This window comes from Phodopus roborovskii, unplaced genomic scaffold (genome assembly GCF_943737965.1).
Source record: "Phodopus roborovskii unplaced genomic scaffold, PHOROB, whole genome shotgun sequence".
NCBI lineage: Eukaryota > Metazoa > Chordata > Mammalia > Rodentia > Cricetidae > Phodopus > Phodopus roborovskii.
In genome coordinates, this window is record NW_026125554.1 from 640346 (window position 1) to 661682 (window position 21337).

Sequence of the window (21337 nt, forward strand, 5' to 3'; positions counted from 1 at the left end):
GGCAGAGGCGTGGCTCTCTGGGGCGGGGTGGGGCGGCCGCTGGCCTGAAGGAGGAAGAGCAGGTGCAGCAGGAGCGGGAGTGCGGCTCTGACCCGCTGCGACCCTCCTGACCCCACGTGGGGTGTAAGGGCTGTTTCAGAGCCCCTACGGCTCCAGGTGGGGGCTCCGGGTGACAGTTTCCAGACCCCGTGCTGTGCACCATGGCGGTGAGATTCCAGGCGAGTAGCCCCGGAGCACGGGGGAGGGGGTGGGAGTGCGAACCAGGTTTTCGAAACAATGTCTGCCTGCCTAATAGCCAGGGAAATTGAGGCCCTGGGGTGGGGGCTAGCCTGGGGCCATGTTGGGAGATAAACCTCTGATCTCGCCCCCCAAAAGCCCCGAGTTCGAATCCAACTGCGACAGTGAGACCCGCTTGTGTGTGATCTGGCTTTGTTCTGTACTTGACATTTATAGAGCACCTATTGTGTAAGAACATTTTAAGGAGCCTGACGGATGGGGTGACTGTAACCGGCTCTGGGAACTCTGGGGAACTTTCTCTTTCTCCACACACCAGAAGGATAAACTGAGGCTGTGGCTGCTTGGTCACCAAGCTTTGCGAATGCCTAGGAGGAATGACTTTCCTCCAGGCCCCGTTCCCCGGACCTGTCCCAAGCCCTCCTCCCTCGCACCTGGCCTGAGGGGGGCGGGCAGCCAGTGTCCACCAACCCCCACCCCCACCCCACCCCAGCAGATGCCTCGGCCCTCCAGGTCCCCTTGGGCTGCGTTCCCCTTCGGCTGTTTGCGTCCACAGGTGGCAGGGGCGGAACCTGGTGCTCACTTGGAGGCGTGGCTGAGGGTCTGGGAACGAGCGAGTTTAAACCGCTTTGCTCTAGTTTCAAGCACTCCCCCACTTTCTCCGCCTTGGGGACTCAATGAAGTCCCGAGAGCTCCTAGTCCAGCAAACCCTGAGAGCCCATAGCCGGGGATCTGTAGAAGAAACGGGATTAGATTGTGACACCCCAGACTTAGGGAAGGGGTTCAGATGTGTATGGGGGAAGCAGAGGAAAGACTGTAGCCCTGGAGCTATGCAGGCTGAATAGGAGTTTGCCAAGAACTATAGCTGACGGCAGGTTGCCTAGGCTTAGTGACTGTGTTCCACAGCTAAGCGAAAAGGCCAGACCCTTGGAGGACTGCAGAGAAATCTGTGGAAGGGCCAGGGACGGGGAGCCAGGATCAGGTTAATCCTACGGCCCTGGGAAGCCTGGGAGAGTTTTAGACCAGCCCACAGCGGGGGACAAGCTTGGCAGTCCCGGACAGGCCGGCCACCTGCCTCTCCTCCCCTCCCCTCCCTTCTCTACCCCCCAGGAGCCCTGGCATCCTAGGGAGCCTTTTATCTTAAAGGAAAGAGAAGAAATAAAAATTTCATAGTTGGGGCAGTACACCTTTCCCAGCCACTTGAGGAAAATCTGCCAGGGTTTGTGATGCCTCCATCACGGAGGAAACCTAGGCTGGAGGATGGCCATGAGTTTGGAGCTAACCTAGGCGACAGAGCAAGACATACGCCCCCTGCCCCTTCCCACCCCCAAAAGCAAGCCAAAGTCCACCAGAACTGGAGAAATGGGGGGGGGGGTGTCACAGAGCTCTGAGAGGGTGGGCCAGTTTGGGCCATGTGACATTAAGATGAAGTCCTGAGGGGTTCAGTTCTGGGGGTGGGTGTGTACCAGGGCCACCTCACCCAGGAGCTGGGAAGGCAGATCTGGAAGAAGGGTCCAGCCTGAGGGCAGCATGGAGGCTGGCGTTGGGGGTCAGCCAGGACACCCTTGCGGCTGCAGAAGACGGAGGGAGGGAGGGCCGTAGAGGCAGTAGGACTACAGGGAGAAAGCTGGCCTTCTCTGGCCCCTGCGAGCCCTCCCTGTCCCCACAGGTGGCAGATATGGAGGAGCTAACCATCTGGGAACAGCACACGGCCACGCTGTGCAAGGTGAGCTGCGGCCTGCTCCGAGGGCGGGAGCCCCAGAGTCCGGGAGGTAACCCCCCATCGTCCCCCGTGGTCTGTGTCCCCCCAGGACCCCCGCCGCGGCTTCGGCATCGCTGTTTCTGGAGGCCACAACCGGGCCAGCGGATCTGTGCTCGTGTCCGATGTGATACCCGGAGGCCCCGCCGAGGGCAGGCTCCAGTGAGGCTTGGGCCACCTTGGGTAGTGTGGGGCGGGCAGGCAGCGTAGGGCACAGAAAGCACCTGGCACCTTCAGCTCTGCCAACAGGGACTGACTTCTCTGGCCTGATGTCCCTAACACTTCCTGGTCCCAGAGGCAGGGCAGAGAGCCCCAGGGCAAGGCGGCAGGGAAATGGCTCCTGGCCCTGAGGGGCTGCCACCAAGGCCAGTGCACAGCCTGGCCACCAGCTCTCAGACCGAGAAGAAGCTGACCACGGCCGCCGGCCATGGCTACCAGGGCGACTCCTCCAGTGGTTCGGGGAGGCGGATGAAGCGAGGGAGGGAGACACTGGGACAGAGACAGAAAGACTAAAGAGAGAAAACACCGGAAGCCATGATAGAAACAACAAAGTATATAAGAACCAGGTTGGGCTTGTATCCCTGAGCGTCCTCACTGGGGCCACTCCCTCAGGACTGGGGACCACATCGTCATGGTGAATGGGGTCTCCGTGGAGAATGTCACCTCTGCCTTCGCCATCCAGATTTTGAAGACCTGCACCAAAATGGCCAACATTGTGAGTGGACATAGGGTGGGGAACTGAGTCCCAACTCAGGAAGCCAGGCTGTCCTGATGCTGCAGGTAGAACTACACAGACATCCATTAGTGTTTTTTTCTAGAGGTACTGAGAATGGAGCGTAAGGGCTTTAGAGTCTGTACTCCATCATGGCCACGCCCCCAGCCCCTCCCTGGGGGATTCTAGGCAGGGGCTCCACCCTGACCACACCTACAGCTGTCTTTTTCCTTTTTCCTTTTTATTTTTCTTAGTCTCATTCTATTTTCCGGGTTGATCTTAATTTTTTTTTTTTTTTTTTTTTTTTTTGTGGGGGAGACAGGCTTTCTTTGGAACCTATCCTGGAACTCATTCTGTAGACCAGGCTGGCCTTGAACTCACAGAGGTCTGCCTGCCTCTGCCTCCTAAGTGCTGGGGTTAAAGACATGCACTACAACCATCAGGCTAGTTTTTCTTTTTTTAAGATTTATTTATTTTATGTATGTGGGTGTTTTGTCTGCATGGACATCTCTGCACACCAGAAGAGGTTATATTGATCCATGAGACCACCTGCATGTGGGTGCTGGGAACTGAACCCGGGTTCTATCGTGGAATAATAAGGATCAGGAAAAACAGATATGCTGAATAGATGTTTATTCAGGGAGAAATAACTTACAACACAGACAGATGAACGCCAGCAGTTTCCCCGTCCCAAGGATGCATCCAGATGCTCTCTGTCTCTGTCTTCCAAGCAGTAGAGGGCTCCAGGGTCCTTGCCTCAGGTCCGCACCTGTCCCCACCCCCAGTGGGCGTGGTCAGTGCAAAAGGTACAGACCTAGAACTCACTGCTGCAGGGTTCTCTGGGAGATAATTCTGTGCTCTTAGCTGTTCTGCCATCTCTCCTGCCCCGGGTCTTTCATTCTTGACCCCCTGTGTAGTAGTAGTGATTGGCCATCCTAGGCTGATAGGCATGCTTTGCTGCTGGGCTAGGGGTGGAGCCAGTCACACACTGGCCCAATCAGATGACAGAGTTCAGCTTTGGTGTTGAACTCAGAGGGACTGGATGCTCTGTGGTCCCTGTTTCCCACCTCTTCTACATCTCTCCTCCCTCCCTCCGACAGACAGTAAAGCGTCCCCGCAGGGTCCAGCTGCCTGCCACCAAGGCCAGTGCATCGCCGGGCCACCAGCTCTCAGACCGAGAAGAAGCTGACCACGGCCGTGGCTACGAGGGTGACTCCTCCAGTGGTTCGGGCCGATCCTGGGGTGAGCGTTCTCGAAGGACCAGGACAGGACGCCGCAGCCGCATAGGCAGCCATGGGCGCTGGAGCTCAGGTGGCGGATCTGAGCCCAACGGACTCGACCTGGTGTCCGGCTACAAGCGCCTGCCGAAGCAAGACATGCTCATGAGGCCACTCAAGTCCGTGCTGGTGAAGAGAAGGAACAGCGAAGGTAAGGGGCCTGAATGTACCCCAAAAACTCGAGCTGGGGCGTGGTCAGGGGTGGAACCTCATCTAGAATCCGCCAGTGAGGGGTTGGGGGCGTGTTAGGGTGGAGCCCAATCCCACAGTGAGGGGCTGGGGTATGGTCGGTGTGCAGCCCACCTATCTACTTTAGATGCTAAAGCAGAAGGATTACAAGTTACTTTAAAGCCAGCTTAAATGATCTTCTAGCTCGAGTCCTGTCTCTTTCCCTCCTCTCCCCTCCAGAGTTTGGAGTGAAGCTGGGCAGTCAGATCTTCATAAAACACATCACAGACTCTGGTCTTGCTGCTCGGAACCGTGGGCTGCAGGAAGGAGACCTTATCTTGCAAGTGAGCCCAGGGTTATGCATGCTTCAGGTGGGGAAACTGAGGCCAAGGCTAGCAATGCCATGGATGCTTCCAGTTCCAGGAATTATTTCCAATCCTCCTGCTGTTTCTGAACCTTGCACCAAGCCAACTATTTTCTAATCCCCTCCTCAACCTCACACTGTTTCTTAACACTTGTCACTTATTTCCACCTGGCCCCTTTCAGATCAATGGGGTGTCCAGTGCAAATCTGTCCCTGAGTGATACACGGCAGCTCATTGAGAAGTCAGAGGGGGAGCTGACACTGCTGGTGCTAAGGGACAGTGCGCAGTTCCTGGTGAACATCCCTCCTGCAGTGAGTGACAGCGACAGCTCCCTTATGGAAGGTGAGGAGAGCAGCCTCAAGCCTGGCTCCTGGAGGCTCAGAACCAGCCACAGGCAGTCCTGGCTGCCTTCTGTGAAGGTCAGGGGCCACTGGGTGTCCCCTAGTGTGATGTGGATGATATGAACTGAGGCAGGTGTGACCCTGGCTGCTCCTCCCTACAGACATCTCAGACCTGACCTCGGAGTTGTCCCAGGCGCCTCCATCCCACGTCCCTGTACCACCTCTACAGGGTCAGCAGAGCCCTGAGGCGAGCCACACAGACTCCCCAGTGTGAGTGCATCATGTTGGCCGGGAGGGCCACACCTGTGTTTGTGCACCCCACTCTCTGCCTAGGTGCAGAGGTGACCCTGCACCTGTGGGGGGCCATGTAAATGCACCCCTACTCACTAGACTTTCTTCCCACCCAGGGAGAGCCCCCGGCCCCGGAGGAGGGGACAGTCAGTGGATTCAAGAGCCATTGCTGAACCAGGTGAGCAATGGTAGCTGGGACATCCTTCACCTGCAGCAGCTGTGAACCTAAGGGTGAAAGGCAGGGCCAAGCTTGGTGCTGAGGCTGTGGAGCCCCACCTAGAATCCCCCAGTGAGGTGTTGGGGCGTGGTCAGGGTGGAGTCTCCATCAAGAAGCTCCCTGCTGGGCTGGCTCTTTGCTCTGTGTCCTTTGAAGGAGTGAAGGCATTCAGTTTCTCTTGCAGAGTTTCCTGGAGAACGCTGCTATGACATTTACAAGGTCCCCAGCCGGCAGAGCCTGGAGGACCGTGGGTGGGTACCTCAGATGAGCATGTGGTTCCAGAGCCCCACATCGTGCAACCACCCTTGGAGCCCATGTAACCCTAACTCCCTGCTGGTGGGATGTCAGCAATATCATCTGGGCTTTTGGGGGACCCAAGGCCTGTAGGGGTGAAGGCACCTGCACCACCATGGCCTGATCACCCTCCTCTCTGGTAGCTACAGCCCTGACACCCGTGTTGTGAGATTCCCCAAGGGTTCGAGCATTGGCCTGCGGCTGGCCGGTGGCAACGACGTGGGCATCTTTGTGTCCGGGGTGCAGGCGGGCAGCCCAGCAGACGGGCAGGGCATCCAGGAAGGCGATGAGATCTTGCAGGTGACACAGGGACCCTGGGAATGTGGGTCTGGGTCCCTCTGGTGTTCCCTCTCTCATGTGTCATCCTGGGGACTCATCCCGACTGTAGTCCAGGCTGCCTGGAAGTCGCTATCCCTCCCTCCAGCCTCTGCCTCCCACGCTTGGCTTTCCCTGTGTGCACCAGGCATTCTACCTGGGGCCCTCATGTTTGCACAGCATTCTCATGAGCCCCGGAGAGTTTTCCATGGAGGTGCGGTGGGGTTGGCCCCTAATGCACCTGCACTTTCAGACTTGGCTATGTGCACTGAGCCTGGCTCCTCCCCAGGAGGAGTGTCCTCTGTATGACACTCAGCCAAAGAGTAAGACTCAGGCTCAGAGGTGAGGCACCTTTGGGAGGCAGAGTTTGGGGTGTGACACACAGTAACTTGGTCACCAGCCTCACCTTCTTACCAGACTTTTCCTGGCAGGTGAATGGCATGCCGTTCCGGAATCTGACCAGGGAAGAGGCTGTGGAGTTTCTGTTGGAGCTGCCACCGGGGGAGGACATGGAGCTGGTGACACAGAGCAAGCAGGACAGTGAGTGTGCCTGAGGTGTCCCCACAGGCACCCGCCCCCACGTGAAAACCCAAAGGCCACAGTCTGGGCCAGGTCGGGCTGTGCAGACAGGAGCATGAACCAGTGAGTCTGATGCCAACCTCTGGCCTCTGCTGGCTGACAAAGGGAGGCAGAGGCAGGAGGATCTCTCTGTATGCAAGGCCAGCCTGGTCTACAGAGGGAGTTCCAGGACAGCCAGGGCTACACAGAGAAACCCTGTCTCCAATAAGTAAAAGACCTTAAGCTAGTGTGTTGTTGAGTCCGAGCCCGGGCTCTCCCCAGGCGCCTCAGGGACAGTGCCCTGTGTCTGCCTAAGTGAGGTCCCCTGAGAGTGATGAGCCCCCTCTGTTCTTAGTTTTCAGGAAGATGGTCCAGTCCCGAGTAGGTGACTCCTTCTACATCCGCACACACTTTGAGCTGGAGCCAAGCCCGCCCTATGGGCTGGGCTTCACCCGAGGTGATGTCTTCCATGTGGTGGACACGTTGTACCCAGGTTCGGGGCTGGGCCACAGTGGCCGTGGGGGCCTCTGGCTGGCAGCCCGCATGGGCAGAGATTTCCAAGAACAAGAACGTGGAGTCATCCCCAATCAGAGCAGGTAGGGGACTCCCCAGGCTCGAATCTCAGTTTCCCCATTGCTGAGGGCTCCCTGGGGTTAGTCATGGTGGGGTGAGGGGAGTGTGCTGCAGCCACTGTAATAACTGAGCACAGATATCATGGCTCGGGCTCATTCATTTATTCATTCATTCATTTTTGAGGCAGAGTTCCCTCCCAGGATCCAACCCATCTCAAGCACCATCATCCAGAATCCCCATATCCCTTGGCTTGTGGCCCCATCCTCTCCAGAACCAGAAACGTATCATCTCCCTCTCCTGCCTCCTTCTGAGAACCCTATGGTGTCACTGGGTCCCCAGTTCAGGGTCCTCAGCTTGATTTTGCCCTGTCACGGAGGGGACAAGCCCCCAGGGTCATGCCTTGTTCTTCACATGTCTACAGGGCAGAGCAGCTGGCCAGCTTGGAGGCAGCACAGCGGGCTGCAGGTGTGGGTCCAGGTGCCCCCTCGGCCTCCAACCCAAGGGCAGAGTTCTGGAGACTCAGGGGTCTGCGCCGAGGGGCCAAGAAAATGACACAGAGGAGCCGCGAGGACCTGTCGGCACTGACCAGGCAGGGACACTACCCGCCCTATGAACGTGTGGTACTTCGAGAAGGTGGGTGGCCGTGGGGGGGGGGCCTCTACAGAGCCTCAAGGCCATAGCTTGCTTTCTCTGTAGTACCTCAGTTCTGGTGGGTGGCACAAGCCTGTCAGTCACCCCAGCCCTCAGAAGGCTGAAGTAGGCAGATTTCTGTGGGTTTGAGGCCAACATGGGCTACAGAGTAGGTTCTGGGACAACCAGGGTTATACCGAGAACCCTGTCTCGAAATGAATTGCTAAAAAAAAAGAGAAAAATCCTTTTTAATGGCTAACAAAAAACTAAGGCATGCTTGGTTCTCAGCCCAGCTTCACTCAGTTGGTTGCAGACTGGGCAGACAGACAGAAGGCATCTCAAAAAACTTGATTTGAAAAAATCAAGCTGATTCGTGCTAGGTACAGCATGGTCGTAGTTTCCTGTCAGTCTGTTCCATATCTAATAGTCCCAAATAGGATCAGAAACAAGATAGAACTTTCTTCTTTTGCCGGCCTTGAACTCAGCTTGCCTCAGCTTCCGGGGCTTCAGGCTTGAGCACTCCGACTCCAGAGCCTGACCATGCCACTTTCTCCACTTCTCAGCCAGCTTCAAGCGCCCTGTGGTGATCCTGGGGCCAGTGGCCGACATTGCCATGAAGAGGCTGACGGCAGAGATGCCTGACCAGTTTGAAATTGCCGGTGAGACATGGCATCCTGGAAGCTGGGGGGCAGAGTCAGAGCAGCTGCGAGGGGTGTCCCACCCTCTACCCACCGTGCCCAGGCCAGACAGCCTCAGTGTCAGCTCCCATCACCCACCTACACATGTGGGGGTGTGGGGGGCACAGCCTCAATCAATCGAAACTTACAGCAACCACTGTACTCAATGCCAGGGAGCCAGACATTCTCAATCAATCTGGGCTCAATGAAGAGCTGTTCAGTTTTTTGTTTTGTTTTACTTTTGGTTCACTTTTAATTATTTGTGCATACATCTGCCATCTCACCTGTGATCCCTACTGCTTTGAAGCTGAGGTAGGAGGATAACAGGTTTCAGGAAAGCATGGTCAACTTAACGAAACCTGTATTCAAATCAAGGCTCCATCCCAGCATAAACTGGGCCTGGTGACACTGGTCACACCAGCACTCAAAATGTGGAGGTAGGAGGATCAGGAGTCCAAGGTCAGGCCAGCCAGGGCGACATCAGACTCCATCTTTAAATATATTAAATAAAAGGGGGAACGGGGCGGTGGGTGTGGCTCAGGAGTGGGCATTTAGCAGGTATGGGTGGCTCTGGGGGAATGGGAGGCCTGGTGCGCTTCACACGGAAGCAGATATGATAGGTTTCAGGGTGCTTGGAAAGGAGGCCCCTGGAGAAGGCTGGGTGGTGTTCAAAGGGCAAAGTCATCTGCCACCTCATTAGTCATCAGCTGAGGTTGATGTGCGGGTGAATGGAAAGTTGGGCCCCACTGGCCCAAATGTACTGGAAATTTCACGGTGGAATATTACTTATCCAGGAAAAAGGAAGCTCCACAGGGACAGGAGTAGAAGGGTTTGGGAGGGGCTGGAGTTAGTGTGCAATGGACAAGCTATGGTAGGGGGAGATGGGCTCCGCAAGGGTCCCAGTAGGGTGGGGAGGGCTGAACCATCGTGGGTGACAGTGGTGTCCCCCTGCCTCCTCAGAAAGCGTGTCCCGGGCTGACAACCCATCCAAGATCATCAAACTGGACACTGTGCGGGTGATCGCAGAGAGGGTAAGCACAGGGATGGGGAAACTGAGGGCCTGTATGGGGGGCCATCCGCTGCCCCCATGGACCCCTCACGTGTCTCATACCACCCTGTGACTCAGGACAAGCACGCGCTCCTGGACGTTACGCCGTCAGCCATTGAGCGGCTCAACTATGTGCAGTACTACCCCATCGTGGTCTTCTGCGCCCCTGAGAGCCGCCCTGCGCTCAAGGCCCTGCGAGAGTGGCTGGCTCCCGCCTCGCGCCGCAGCACCCGGCGCCTGTACGCGCAGGCGCAGAAACTACAGAAACACAGCGGGCACCTCTTCACGGGTGTGTGTGTGTGTAGGTGTGTAGGTGTGTAGGGCTGGGAGGGGTGCTGGGGCTGACGTCTAGCTTCCATCCTCACAGCCACAGTCCCCCTGCACGGTACTGGTGACTCCTGGTACCAGGAGGTCAAGGCCGTGGTGCAGCAGCAGCAAGCGCGGCCCATCTGGACAGCGGAGGACCAGGTAGGTGAGGGGGCCAGAGAACGGGGGGGGGGGGGAGGTCATAGCTGAGCCTGGGTGAACCCCTTAAGTAACCAGGTTGTGGCTTTCCAGCCCCGAGCCAAGGTATTTTAGGGAAGGAAGAGAGCCTGAAGGGCTGAGCTTTGAAGCTGAGACTTCCATGGGATGCATAGGAGTTGGTCAGAGTTGAACCACTGGTCCGAAGTCCTGGGGTGCGAGGCTAGACCTCCATGGGTAGCCGGGCACCGGGTAGCGGAGACTGGAATTTGGGTAGGGGCCTTTGTTTTCCCTAGGGTCACAGTATCCTTGTCCCCACAGCTGGACGGCTCGTCCGAGGACCTTGACCTACCGGGCCACAGCCTGGATGCCAGCTCTGGAGACCTCAGCTGTGACAGTCGGGCCAACAGCGACTATGAGGACACAGACGGCGTGTACACGGACGGCGAGGGCAGCGGGCCCCAGGACGCCGATGAGGAACCCCAACTCCCAGCTCTGGCCCGGTCCTCGGAGCCGGCGTGGGAGGGGATCACAGCCGAGTGGGACATGCGGGTGGGCACAGCCCCGAGGGGTGGGGAAGTGGAACCCTCTTGTGCATCTGGTGTCACGACTCAAACCCCATATCCCCCTCTGTGCATGTCAGCAAGGTCACAGTCCTTCTCTTCCCTCCAGGCCGAAAGCTGCCGCCCCCAGGGCCAGTGGCGCCAGGACAGCATGCGGTAAGCACCAGTGAGGGGCCCAAGATAGCCAATGGGGCCACTCCACTCCACGCAGTGGCTTAAGAACAGAGAGTCCTCAGGAAAGAAGGTTTTCTGAAAGAACGGGCATTGGGGCTGGGGCTTTGTAGGATATATGAGTCATCTCCCAAGTTCCCATGCACAGTTAAATGCCTGGGCTTTCTAATCCTTTTGCCCACATTGCCTGATGAAGTCAGCCTGGAATTTGGCATGCAGTACACCCCCCCCCATCCCCACCATGCACCTCCTCCATTGCGTCCCTGCACCCACTTCTGCCCCCAGGACCTATGAGCATGAAACCCTGAGGAAGAAGTTCACGAGAGCCCGGGATTTTGAGTCCTCTGATGATGATGGTTATGACTGGGGCCCAGCCACGGACCTGTGACCTGAGGTCACAAACCCTCCTTTCCTAGAGCATAAATTTACCCTGTAGGACCCGGAACCTTTGACCATTTAATAAACCTTTATTTTTTTTTTTAACATTAGAAAATAATACAAGGCTGAGGATTCTGGGGTCCCTGTGGGCTGTGGGGTGACAGTCCTGGTAGCAGGGACAAAGGCACACAGGTGGGGCGGTCACAGGTATACCGGCTGTTCCTGCCCAGTGAGCAGCCGGTAGGTGGCAGCTGGCATGGTCTTGATGTGAATCTAGGGGTCAGGGTGACAGAGTCAGAGGTGAGGTTGGGGTGACAGGGTCAGAAGTAAGGAGTCAGGTGGAGGGGTCGGGGTGACTGGGTCATCCAAGCGCACCTCTCGTGCCTCTGTGAGCAGCTGGATGATGCGCGCATGGGGCATGGCCACCACACTCTGCCCGTTGACCTCGATGATGCGGTGTCCCACGCGGACACCCCCGCGCTCAGCCGCACCCCCGCGCAGCAGACTGCAGATCTGGGGGAGATAGCGCTCAGGGCCCACCTCTGGGCTAGCCTCCACCCCATGCCCAACCCAGGGGTTCCGGCCTCACGATGCCGTCCTCGACACAGAAGCCCAATTGCTCGTGCACGTGGGGCCGGCGGATGATGGCTGTAGTGACGGGCGGGCAGTGGATGATACTCAGTGTCACTGATGAGTGTCGCCGCACCTCCTGAGGGATCCACCATAATGCTTAGGCCTCAGTTTACCCACCCGTCAATCACCCAAGGAACGTGGGGCTGTGATCAATGACACCATGCTGAGGCCTTGTTACCTGATTCCTGTACACCCTACAACCACCCCTTCCCGCCCCTGGGCCAGGTCCCCAAAGGACCCCGACTCACACGCACAGCAGCCTGGCAGGCATCGAGGGACAGCCCCACCAGGCTTGTCCCGTTGATAGCAGTAACACGGTCCCCAATGCTGAGGGCTCCGGAGCGCTCGGCAGGGCCTCCGTGGAGCAGGTTGGCGATGACGGCGGTGGGCAGCAGTGAGCCCCAGCCGGACTCAACTAGGGCGACACCCAGGCCCTCACCAGGGCACTTCTGGATGCAGACCTGGGGGCAAGGCTCAGTGAGGGGACCGGATGTGATGTGTGTGTGGGGGTGGAACCTAAGGGGCAGCAGGGCTCAACAAATAATCTACAAACCATGGAGATGGGCAGGGTGGAGCCAGGTCTGCGGGGGAGGGGTTTGGGGAATAGACTGGGTGTGGTCTCAGCATGGAGGCGAGGCCTCTGCGAGGGGGGAGCTGGGTTCTGTGAAGGGCGGGGTCGCATGTAGGGTGGGCATAGGGCTTGCTCATCCTTGTGCCTACATTGTCTGATGGAGTAAGCCCCCCACACACAGCACACACCCCCACTGTACACCTCCTCATTGCAGCCCTGCACCCACTTCTGCCCCCAGGACCTACAGGTCGGTGAGACCCAATTCAGCAAGGGCCCTTTATAAGACAAGGCTAGGGCCAGGTCTGGGGGGCTTGGGGACTGTGCCAGGATGAGGCCTCAGCAGGCTGAGCCCTTGCTCACCTCCTTGCAGTTCTGGCTGTTGCAGAAGTGGTCCAGGTCACCGTTGTGCGGGTGGCTGGTGGCCGACGGCTGCGTGCCCACTTGGGTGGGGTCGATCCCGTTCTCCTGCAGGAACTGGCTGTAGGCGATGCTGAAGGCCTGGCCGATGGCCTGTGCAACGAGCTGGGCCTGTGGGAGGACAGCAAGCTCCTTCACATCCTACAAAGCCCTGGCTCCAAGGCCCACACCTTCATGAAACCTCAAAGTTTCTGAGTCAGACTCAGGAGGGGGGACAACTTGGCCTGTGCCGCAGCTGCTCACATCCTCTGAGTGGAAGACATGGCATAGCATCTTGTAGAGACGCCGCTTGCGATCCTGGGGCATGGTCCTCCTGGCCAGCCGTCTCCGGGCCATCACGACCAGCACATGCCCAATGTCCGCAATATAGGAGACGGTCTGCAGGGCGTGGTCCATCAAGGCATCCTGCGGACACGTGCTGGGTGGGCTAGGGGGCCTCTTGGGAACCCCAAGTGTCCATGATAGCCAAGGCCGGGCCCTCCCGGTACCTGGGAGTCAGCGGCTAGCACCTTGACCCTCTTGGTGGAGATAAAGATGTCCACCTCCACCATGGGCTGAGTCTCACCTTCGGGGGCCTGTGAGGAGGGAAGTGGGACACGGGCTCGTAGCTGTCCAGAACACCACACCCTGCAGAACCTTGAACACCATCCTGGCTCACCTTGACACGGTCCATGGCCTCCTGCGCCTGACCCATGCGGATGCTGGGTGGTGGGCTGCGCTCTGACAGCAACTGGGTGGAACCCAGGTATTTTGCCGCGAAAATGACACCGTCCACCAGCTCCTCTTGTCCACAGGGACCTGGAACTGTGAGTGACATGGAGGGATGCAGCCAGGCCCATCCACCACAGGTGTCCCATGGGCTCTGGGGGTCTACAAATCCTGAGCTGCTGTTGCTCAAGAAACTCATGGCTCTGTCCCAGGACTTAGCATAGGCTAGACCCACCATGCTCCATCACCTGTTCTTGAAGAATTCACAGGGCTTTGGCTTCAGTGTATGGTAGCCAGCTCTGTACCTGCCACTGCCAGACCCCTGTGAAATGTCACCCTCAGTGGGACCCAGGGCTCACAGACCACTCTTCTAGAACCTTCTGACTGGGCTAGAAGCTCATGGCTTTACTGTGGTGTCTCAAACTCCTAACATACCAGAATCAGGCAGGGGCCAGCAAGGAGGTTCAGTGGGTAAAGGCACATGAGGCCAAGCATGACAACCTGAGACCCCACATGGTGGGAAAGAACCAACTCCCACAAGTTGTCCTCTGACCCCCTTCCCTGCCCCATTCAATAAATAAATGAATGAATGAAAGAAAGAAAGAAAGAAAAAGGTCCAGGCCATTTCCCCATAGTGACCCAGAAATCTCACTCGTCAGCCCAGGGTGCCCAGGCCCTCAACAGTCCTCGGGCAATCCCTCCTCATCCTCCTCATTAATTCCAGACCATTGTAGTTCTTTACTTTGTCCTACGATATGGGGCTCAGGCTGGTGTGGAACCTGCCATTCTGCCTCAACTTCCTTCATGCTGGAATCAGGTGGGTGATATCTCACTCAGGTGCTATTTTGCAACTTCCAGGTTGCCCCAAAGCTGACAGCTGGGGCTCTAATTAACACTAGTTGAGTAGGACCCTGTTCTTTCTGTGGTTCTAGAACATTCAGGCCTATGCAATCCCAGGCAAAACTGAGCTTAGATATTCCTGAGATGAGTCACAGCACTAACTGTGATTCTAGAACCTTCTGTGATACAGAGCCGAATGGGCTCCCCTGGCCACCACAGCCTTTAGGGAGGTGTCAGGGTCCTCAGGGATCTTCAGTGACCACCTCCTGGACATGGGAACCACAGGTTGCCACTTTCCTGGCTCTTTGGGCAGGCAACAAGGATTCAAATCCAGGTCCTTGTGTTTGAGTACTATGCCCACTGAGATGTCTCCCCATTCCTCAAAATTTGCTCTAAACCCCACATGGCTTCTAGGGTATTCTCCAGTTTATAAGATCTCTCTGGCCATCTAGGATCTGCTCTAACACAGCCTTTCTCTTTAGACCTTCATTGTTACAGTCAAACACTGTGTCAAATTTGGGAGTCCGCATCTGGGCTGTTTAGAACATTCTGGTCCCATGTGAGAATGGACACTCACCCTCAGAGATGGCAGGGCATGAGGCCAGGGTCTCAGGGCTCTGGAAGATAGAAGAGAGAGAGGGCTGAGTCCCCAGGCAGTGCTGCAGGCTGCAGGAGTCAAAGGTTGGGCAAGTGTTACCTGGGCAATCGCAGGTAGCTCCTGCTGGGTCACCAGTGGTACTGTCTCCAGCCAGGGCTCGGGGGAGCTGCTGGAACTCCTGCTTTCTGTTGGCTCTGTCGACCTCCCCTCCATCCACCCTGGCAATCCCCGGTCCCCATCTGGGTCCTCAGGTGGCTGCAACAAGCGGGGTGCAGTCTGTGGAGGATCTGCAGGCCCTGGCTGGGCAGGCGAAGATGACTCGAACCTCAGCAGACCCAGAAAGTCACCCCCGCCCGCCTCAGCAGACAAGAGCCAACCAGCATCCACACTCTCCTGGGCGGTCAGGCCTTGGCCAGTGGCAATGTGCAGGGGACAGGGCTCTCCTTCTGGGAACGGGCCACCCAGGTCACTGGGCAGAGCTTCCAGTTGCTGGACCAGTTCTTGCACACCGGATGCGTCCAGCTCCATTTCGTTCGGCGTGACAGGCTCTCCGGACCCCGAGGCCCACTGGGTGCTAGAGGGCTGGTCATCAGAGGGCAGCTCGGGGCTTTTGGGATCCTCCAAGTCCATAGCTGGGGCCCCTGGTGGGTGCTGGGGGGCTGACAGGAACTCCATGCTTGGAACCCAGGTTCAAGTTGGCATCATCAAGCTAGATCTCTTAGACAAGCCATGGTACTAGAGGTGACAGGTTCACTCCCCATGGGACCTGCACAGGAGGAAAAGTCCCTATTTTACACAGGACCCACCCAAGAAGTTAGACTGTAGTCCCCAGAACTAGGGCTCCGGACACCGGCCCTTGGAACTCGGACACCGGCCCTTGGAACTCGGGACACTGGTCTTGCTTGGGTCCTCGGACTCCGGCCCCAGAACTCAGGCGCCGGTCTCGAGTCGCCCCATGGGAGACGTCCTGTCCCGCGCAGGCCGCAGTACCTGTGCCTCTGGCCCGGGTCAGGATGATCAGGTCCGTCTGTCCTTCCAGGAGATTCAGCAGCTCCCTGCAATCCGAGCTTTGGATCCGGATCTTCAGGCTGTGGCCCCTCCCAGAACTATTGCGCATGCGCCCTTCACGATGCCTGCTGGGAAATGTAGTTCTCCGAGCCGCTCTGGCCATACAGAGTGCTCTAGAGTTGCAGCATGGACATCAGAGCATGGGTTCGAATCCCGAGACCCCAGGCACAGAGGGGTGGTCCAAAATGGCATTTCTATTCTAAAACTGAGGTTCAGATAATTTTCGGACGCAAACAGTTGCGGTGGGACAAGGGAAGAAACCAGAAAGGGAAACAGAAGTGGGAATGTGATTTGAAGATTTGGGGAGAAAAGGATAGGTGTGGGTAGAAGTTGTTGAGGACAGACTTATGGTTTGGGTCCCATTAGCCATATATATCAGCGCAATCTAGGTTTTCTTGTTTGTTTATCTGACAATGTTTCTCTATGTAGCTTTGGAGTCCTGGAACTCCCTTTGTAGACCAGGCTGGCCTAGAACTCACAGAGATCCTCCTGCCTCTTCCTTCCAGATTAAATGGACCAAAGGCGTGCACTACTACACAATCTTGATTTGGGTGGACACTAGATCATACATCATTGCCCACACTAATAGTCCCTAAGCTTAACTGAAGGAGGGCAGCCGGTTACGGTTTAGTAATGAGTCTGGAAGAGTCTATTAGGATTCTGTTTGTTCTTGAGACAGTCTCATGTAACCTAGGCTGACCTCGAACTCCTTAGCCTCCTGATGCTGCCAGCCTTGATTTCTGTGAGGCTAGAAGTGGAACCCAGGATTTCTGAGCACGTTACCACCCCATTTTCTTCTTCCATTACAGGTCTCACTATGTAGCCCAGGCTGGCTTAGAATTCGCTATGTAGCCCAGACTGGTCTAGGACTCATAGGGATCCTCCTGTCTCTGCCTCCCAAGTGCTGGTTTTAAGGTGCTCACCACCACCGCCCAGCTTTACTGTTCTTATTTTTAAGCTTTCAAAAATTAATTCCACATGAGATACAAGCATGGACTTATTGTGACATTTTAAGTAGATAACAATCTAAGAACAAGAATTTTCTCTCTCTTTTTTTGGTTTTCGAGACAGGGTTTCATTGCGTAGGTTTGGAGCCTGTCCTGAAACTCGCTCTGTCGACCAGGCTGACCTCGAACTCATAGAGATCCGCCTACCTCTGCCTCCCGAATGCTGGGATTAAAGGCGTGCGCCACCAGTGCCCAGTTTAAAATATTCTTTAAACGGGTGATAACTACAGTTCAACCTAGTCACTAGACTGCTAAGACTACATTTCCCAGAAGGCCGCGGGCGCCTCCAACGCCCTAAAGTGGCCCTGGAGCGCTGACGTAGCACGGAAGCAAGCACGTGCGAGCCGGCGAGCACTATGGCGGCCACCCGTCTCCTCGGGGCTTCCCGGATGTGGACCTACTGTCAGCTCCAAGCTCTCCCCGTCCCTGGACCTGGAAGACCCTTTGCCCGGGACTACGCCAAGAAGCCAGGTGAGCCGGCTCCGGAGGAACCAATGTAGGCACGGTGGGAAGCCGAGAGAGGCCGTAGTGCGCAGGCGCGATGCTTGGGGAGGCGGGGCTCCGGAAACTACAGCGCGCAGAACGGTGGCCGAGCGGCGCGTGCGAGCGATGTGTGACCGCAGGCGCTGCATCCGCGTTCGCTCGGTCACGGCCATCAGTGCGCAGGCGCGGGGAGTAAGACATTAAACACCCGCAACAATTATTGTCGCTGTTATTGTTACTGTTTTAATTAAAAAGAAATCGTTTGGGTGGGAAAGTTAGCTCAGTGTGTAAAGCTCTTTCTGCGAAATCCGGGCGACGTGAGTTCTATCCACAGAACCCACGTAAACGTGAAAGGAGACGACCGACTTCACCCACGCGCTTAGTGCCCCCCCACACGTGGTAATAATTCTTTAAAATTACGTTTTGAGCCAGGCAGTGGGGGCGCACGCCCAGTATTCGGGAGGCAGAGGCAGGAGGATCTCTGTGAGTTTGAAGTCAGCCTGGTCTACAAGGCGAGATCCACAGCCAGCAGTCAGAGCTACACAGAGAAACCCTGTCTTGAACCCCCCAAAAAAATTATGTTTTGAGGCTGAACATGATGGTGTATACCTTTAATACCAGCACTTGGGACGGAAAGGTTGGAGGATTTCTGTGAATTCCAGGCCTGCCAGAAAGACATCAAATATTTTTTAGATTTTTTTATTTTTTTTCAGTTGGGCCCTGGTGGTGCATGCCTTTAATCCTAGCGCTCGGGAGGCAGAGGCAGGCAGAACTCTGAATTCCAGGACAGCCAGGGCTACACAGAGAAATCCTGTCTTTTGTTGTTTTTGTTTTTTTTGAAACAGGATTTCTCTGTGTATCTTTGTAGGATCAGGCTAGCCTCAAACTCACAGAGATTGGCCTGCCTCTGCTGCCCAAGTGCTGGATTATAGGCCTTTGCTACTTACCACTGACCAGCTGAAACCCTGTCTTGAAAAACAAAAGCAAACAAAAAAGTTTTTTTGATGTTGTTCCAGGAGAGTTGCAAGGTGACATCGTGTCTCAGAAAATAAGGCTTTTTTGTTTGTGTTTTGGCACAGGGTGTGGTGTATGCCAGGCTGACCTACACTGAGCCTTCTCTCTAGTCTCAGTGTTTTGTTGTTTTAAGACTGGGTCTTATAATCCCCCAGCCTCAGTTCCATAATTCTGGGGTGACAGGCATGTACCACCTTGCCACCATCACTGAACACCAGCACTTGACACTGTGGCCTTTAGGCCACAATCTTGGGGCAGGGAGGGTTTGTGCTGTAATGACAAGGGACCCCAGTATATATGGGGTTACCTGGGGTCCTCAGCACCAGGAAGCCTCTTGGAGGTGGGCACAGGGGAGCAGAGCTGGGCAGGCTGAAGTGACCTGAACTCTCACCCTGCAGTCATGAAGGGTGCCAAAGGCACCAAGGGCAGCATGGCCACTGAGGCCCTGAAGGACCCTGAGGTGTGCACAGACCCCGCCCAGCTAACCACACACGCCATGGGGGTCAACATCTACAAGGAAGGCCAGGATGTGGCTCTGAAGCCAGACTCGGAGTACCCCGAGTGGTGAGTGGCTGTACCTCATCCCAACCTGACCACCTAACTACCTGGACACCCCAGGTACACAATACTCAAGGACGGCTCTGGGCCACCCCAGGACCCACTAGTCTCACCCCCCTAGTCTGGAAGCTTCTGAATGTCAAGCCCAGGTGTTCCTTCTTGCAAATGGGGAGCCTGTACACAGGACCATGTGTCCCTGAAGGCTGCGGGGAGAAGGGGGCAGGGACTCTGTTTTGCTTGACAGAGATTTATGGCTAATACCTGGCTATCCACACCTGGTTCCAGGGACCCAAAGGGTTGCCCAAAGCTGAACTCTCTCCTTCCTGGAGCAAGACAGCTAGCTGAGTAGACAGGCGTGGGGGCTACACTCCCAGGACATTGGGAGAGGCAGGGACAGTGTGGGTACAGGCTGGGCTATCAACAACATTTCAGTTTGGGTTTCTACCAGGAGCTAGGACAAGTGGGTAGAAGGTGTGGCCTGTGCAAAGATCCTGGGGCAGGACAGAGCCTGTTCTGTGGGAGTGGGGAGGAAGCCTGTGGCTGGAACAGAGGGGAACTGGAAGTGAGCTGGGGGCAGCCAGGTCCCTTAGTCTTGTTCTCTGCCATTGAGAACCAGAGTTGGTGGGGTTCAAAGCCCCAGCTCGAGACTACACACCCCAGAGCCGTGAGGTGGTCATGTATTTATTTCTGACTCTCCCCTCAGGCTATTCCAGATGAACTTGGGTCCTCCCAAAAAGCTGGAGGAGCTGGAACCCGAATCCCGAGAGTACTGGCGACTGTTGCGCAAACAGAACATCTGGCGTCACAACCGGCTAAGCAAGAACAAGAAGCTATAGTGTGGTGTTGGAGCATCTCACAGAAAGCTGCCCTGCCCGAGCCAGCAAGAAGGCTCAATGGTGAAAGGAGCTTGCCACCCAGATCAAGACCTGAGTTCAATCCCCAGAACTCCCATGGTGGAAGGAGAGAACCGACTCCTGTAAATTGTCCTCCAACCTCCACATGTATGTCTTTGTAAGTGTAGGCCATGTGCATAGACACACACAATGAACACATATAAAAATAAATGAATAAAAGACACCTATGGCAGTGGATGCACATGCTGCCCTGTGAGGTCACACCTGGAAGCATGCTGGGCGCTTGGACATGGTACACCCTGGCCTCTGCTCCGCAGCTGGCTGTGGGCTCTTTCTAGGACATCTCATCTCCAGGCCTTGATGGACAGGTGGGTTGGTCCAGGCCTTAGGCAAGGCTAAATAAACCCTTGGGCTTCAACTATGAGGTCTGTGACTCGACATGGCCTGGAACCTTCCAGCTAGATGACCCTTGTGGAAGGGAGTGACATTGGCCCCTGGCCAGTTGCATATCCCTACTCACCAAAGAGAGCTTGGCACAGGACTGACTGCCTTTCCCTTCCTTCTGGGACAGAGGTGTGGATTCTTTGTCCTTTATTGGACCCCAGGGCTGGACCTGTCTTTGCCACTTAGGACATGAGCAGATGACCCAAGCTCCTCTTGACTCCCCAGATGGCTCTACGAGCTCCTGAACCGAGAGATGGGTGAGATTGTGGTACTGGGAAAGTGCCTGGGCAGAACAGTGCAGCAGGCCATGTCAACACCAAGGTGACAGGGACACGTCCCTTTCCAGGCTTGTGGGGTCCATTGGGTTGTCCTGGTGTCCTGTGCCTCACTGGACATACAGCAGCAGCCCTATGATGCCTGGCAGGCAGAGGGGCAAGGACACAGCCATCTTACTCTAAATACCCTGTGGCTCCATGAGGCTCTCCAGAACCTTCCAAGGTTAGAGTAGAACCAGGCTGATGCCCTTGATTCTTACCACCTGTCTCCTGGCCCTCAGCCACAGCTGCATGGCCTCCACCACCGGGAACAGCCTGGCTAGGCCTTTCACACAGGCTGTGCCCTCTGCCTGGACCACCTGCACCTCTTCCTCCTCCCACATGGGTCAAGGTTGCCATTCTGTTGACATAGCAACCCTAGCGTACCACAGTGAACACTCCCCAGCTCTCCTGTGGTCCTTGCAGCTGCATGGAGATTACCACTGAGTTTAAGAGAAACCTTCACTGCTTAGTATCAGCACCCAGCATGTGGCCATGTGCCACACCTGTAGAGGGGCCGATAGAGGGGTGGGTGGGTGGGCTAGTGGCTTTGAATGGATGAGTGATCTAAGGGTTGAGTAGATGAATAGCAGGATAGGGGGCTGGGGGCTGAGTGGGCTAAATGACTGTGTGGTTGGATGAATGCGTAGAAGAGCAGGTGGCTGGGGAGATGGGGGCATGCATGGTTGGATGGGCGTCTGTAAGGTGGATGAATGGATGGTTGTGTCAGGGTCTGCATGGTCGATGGGATGTGAGGGTAGATAGTGTCCCAGCCTCTGACGCCCAGCTTGGCTCT

The 21337-nt window shown here is 56.2% G+C and overlaps 3 protein-coding genes across 6 annotated transcripts; 2 read left to right on the forward strand and 1 right to left on the reverse strand.

Moving 5' to 3' along the window:
- The first annotated feature begins 1879 nt into the window (after positions 1-1879).
- Positions 1880-11133, forward strand: Tjp3 (tight junction protein 3). Its single transcript, XM_051177242.1, has 20 exons — positions 1880-1960; positions 2046-2155; positions 2606-2708; positions 3806-4133; positions 4391-4494; positions 4697-4856; positions 5017-5125; positions 5263-5324; positions 5548-5614; positions 5801-5957; positions 6404-6512; positions 6886-7126; positions 7525-7736; positions 8297-8392; positions 9371-9441; positions 9537-9747; positions 9826-9926; positions 10242-10472; positions 10593-10639; positions 10940-11133. The coding sequence occupies exons 1-20, from the start codon at positions 1913-1915 to the stop codon at positions 11040-11042; spliced, it is 2670 nt and encodes an 889-aa protein (XP_051033199.1). The 5' UTR covers positions 1880-1912; the 3' UTR covers positions 11043-11133.
- Apba3 (amyloid beta precursor protein binding family A member 3) lies at positions 11102-15949 on the reverse strand. 4 transcript variants are annotated; one of them, XM_051177263.1, is made up of 12 exons: positions 15790-15935; positions 15177-15565; positions 14899-15095; positions 14779-14818; positions 13312-13457; positions 13142-13228; positions 12897-13058; positions 12597-12764; positions 11914-12126; positions 11622-11741; positions 11408-11545; positions 11102-11305 (listed from the first exon to the last, which is right to left on the reverse strand). In XM_051177263.1, exons 2-12 carry the CDS (start codon positions 15472-15474, stop codon positions 11234-11236), a joined length of 1641 nt encoding a protein of 546 aa, XP_051033220.1. In that variant the 5' UTR covers positions 15475-15565; positions 15790-15935; the 3' UTR covers positions 11102-11233. The 4 variants fall into 4 exon arrangements, with proteins under 4 accessions (XP_051033220.1, XP_051033219.1, XP_051033218.1 ...); XM_051177262.1 differs by having other exon boundaries at positions 11920-12126; positions 14899-15565; XM_051177261.1 differs by having other exon boundaries at positions 14899-15565.
- Positions 15950-17177: 1228 nt separating this feature from the next.
- Mrpl54 (mitochondrial ribosomal protein L54) lies at positions 17178-20006 on the forward strand. Its single transcript, XM_051177316.1, has 3 exons — positions 17178-17345; positions 18770-18935; positions 19633-20006. The coding sequence occupies exons 1-3, from the start codon at positions 17231-17233 to the stop codon at positions 19763-19765; spliced, it is 414 nt and encodes a 137-aa protein (XP_051033273.1). The 5' UTR covers positions 17178-17230; the 3' UTR covers positions 19766-20006.
- Positions 20007-21337: the final 1331 nt, after the last annotated feature.

What these genes read in the sequence shown, in the direction of transcription:
- Tjp3 (XM_051177242.1), top strand. Translation starts at nt 1,913, where the DNA reads ATGGAGGAGCTAACCATCTGGGAACAGCACACGGCCACGCTGTGCAAG. An exon ending in GAAGAGAAGGAACAGCGAAG is followed by an intron (nt 4,134 to 4,390) that starts GTAAGGGGCCTG and finishes TCTCCCCTCCAG; the next exon opens with AGTTTGGAGTGAAGCTGGGC. An exon ending in GACACAGAGCAAGCAGGACA is followed by an intron (nt 6,513 to 6,885) that starts GTGAGTGTGCCT and finishes CTCTGTTCTTAG; the next exon opens with TTTTCAGGAAGATGGTCCAG.
- Apba3 (XM_051177261.1), bottom strand. Translation starts at nt 15,474, where the DNA reads ATGGAGTTCCTGTCAGCCCCCCAGCACCCACCAGGGGCCCCAGCTATG. An exon ending in ACAGCCAGAACTGCAAGGAG is followed by an intron (nt 12,127 to 12,596) that starts GTGAGCAAGGGC and finishes CCTTGCCCCCAG; the next exon opens with GTCTGCATCCAGAAGTGCCC. An exon ending in CCTGCCAGGCTGCTGTGCGT is followed by an intron (nt 11,742 to 11,913) that starts GTGAGTCGGGGT and finishes TGGATCCCTCAG; the next exon opens with GAGGTGCGGCGACACTCATC.
- Mrpl54 (XM_051177316.1), top strand. Translation starts at nt 17,231, where the DNA reads ATGGCGGCCACCCGTCTCCTCGGGGCTTCCCGGATGTGGACCTACTGT. An exon ending in GGACTACGCCAAGAAGCCAG is followed by an intron (nt 17,346 to 18,769) that starts GTGAGCCGGCTC and finishes CTCACCCTGCAG; the next exon opens with TCATGAAGGGTGCCAAAGGC. An exon ending in GACTCGGAGTACCCCGAGTG is followed by an intron (nt 18,936 to 19,632) that starts GTGAGTGGCTGT and finishes CTCTCCCCTCAG; the next exon opens with GCTATTCCAGATGAACTTGG.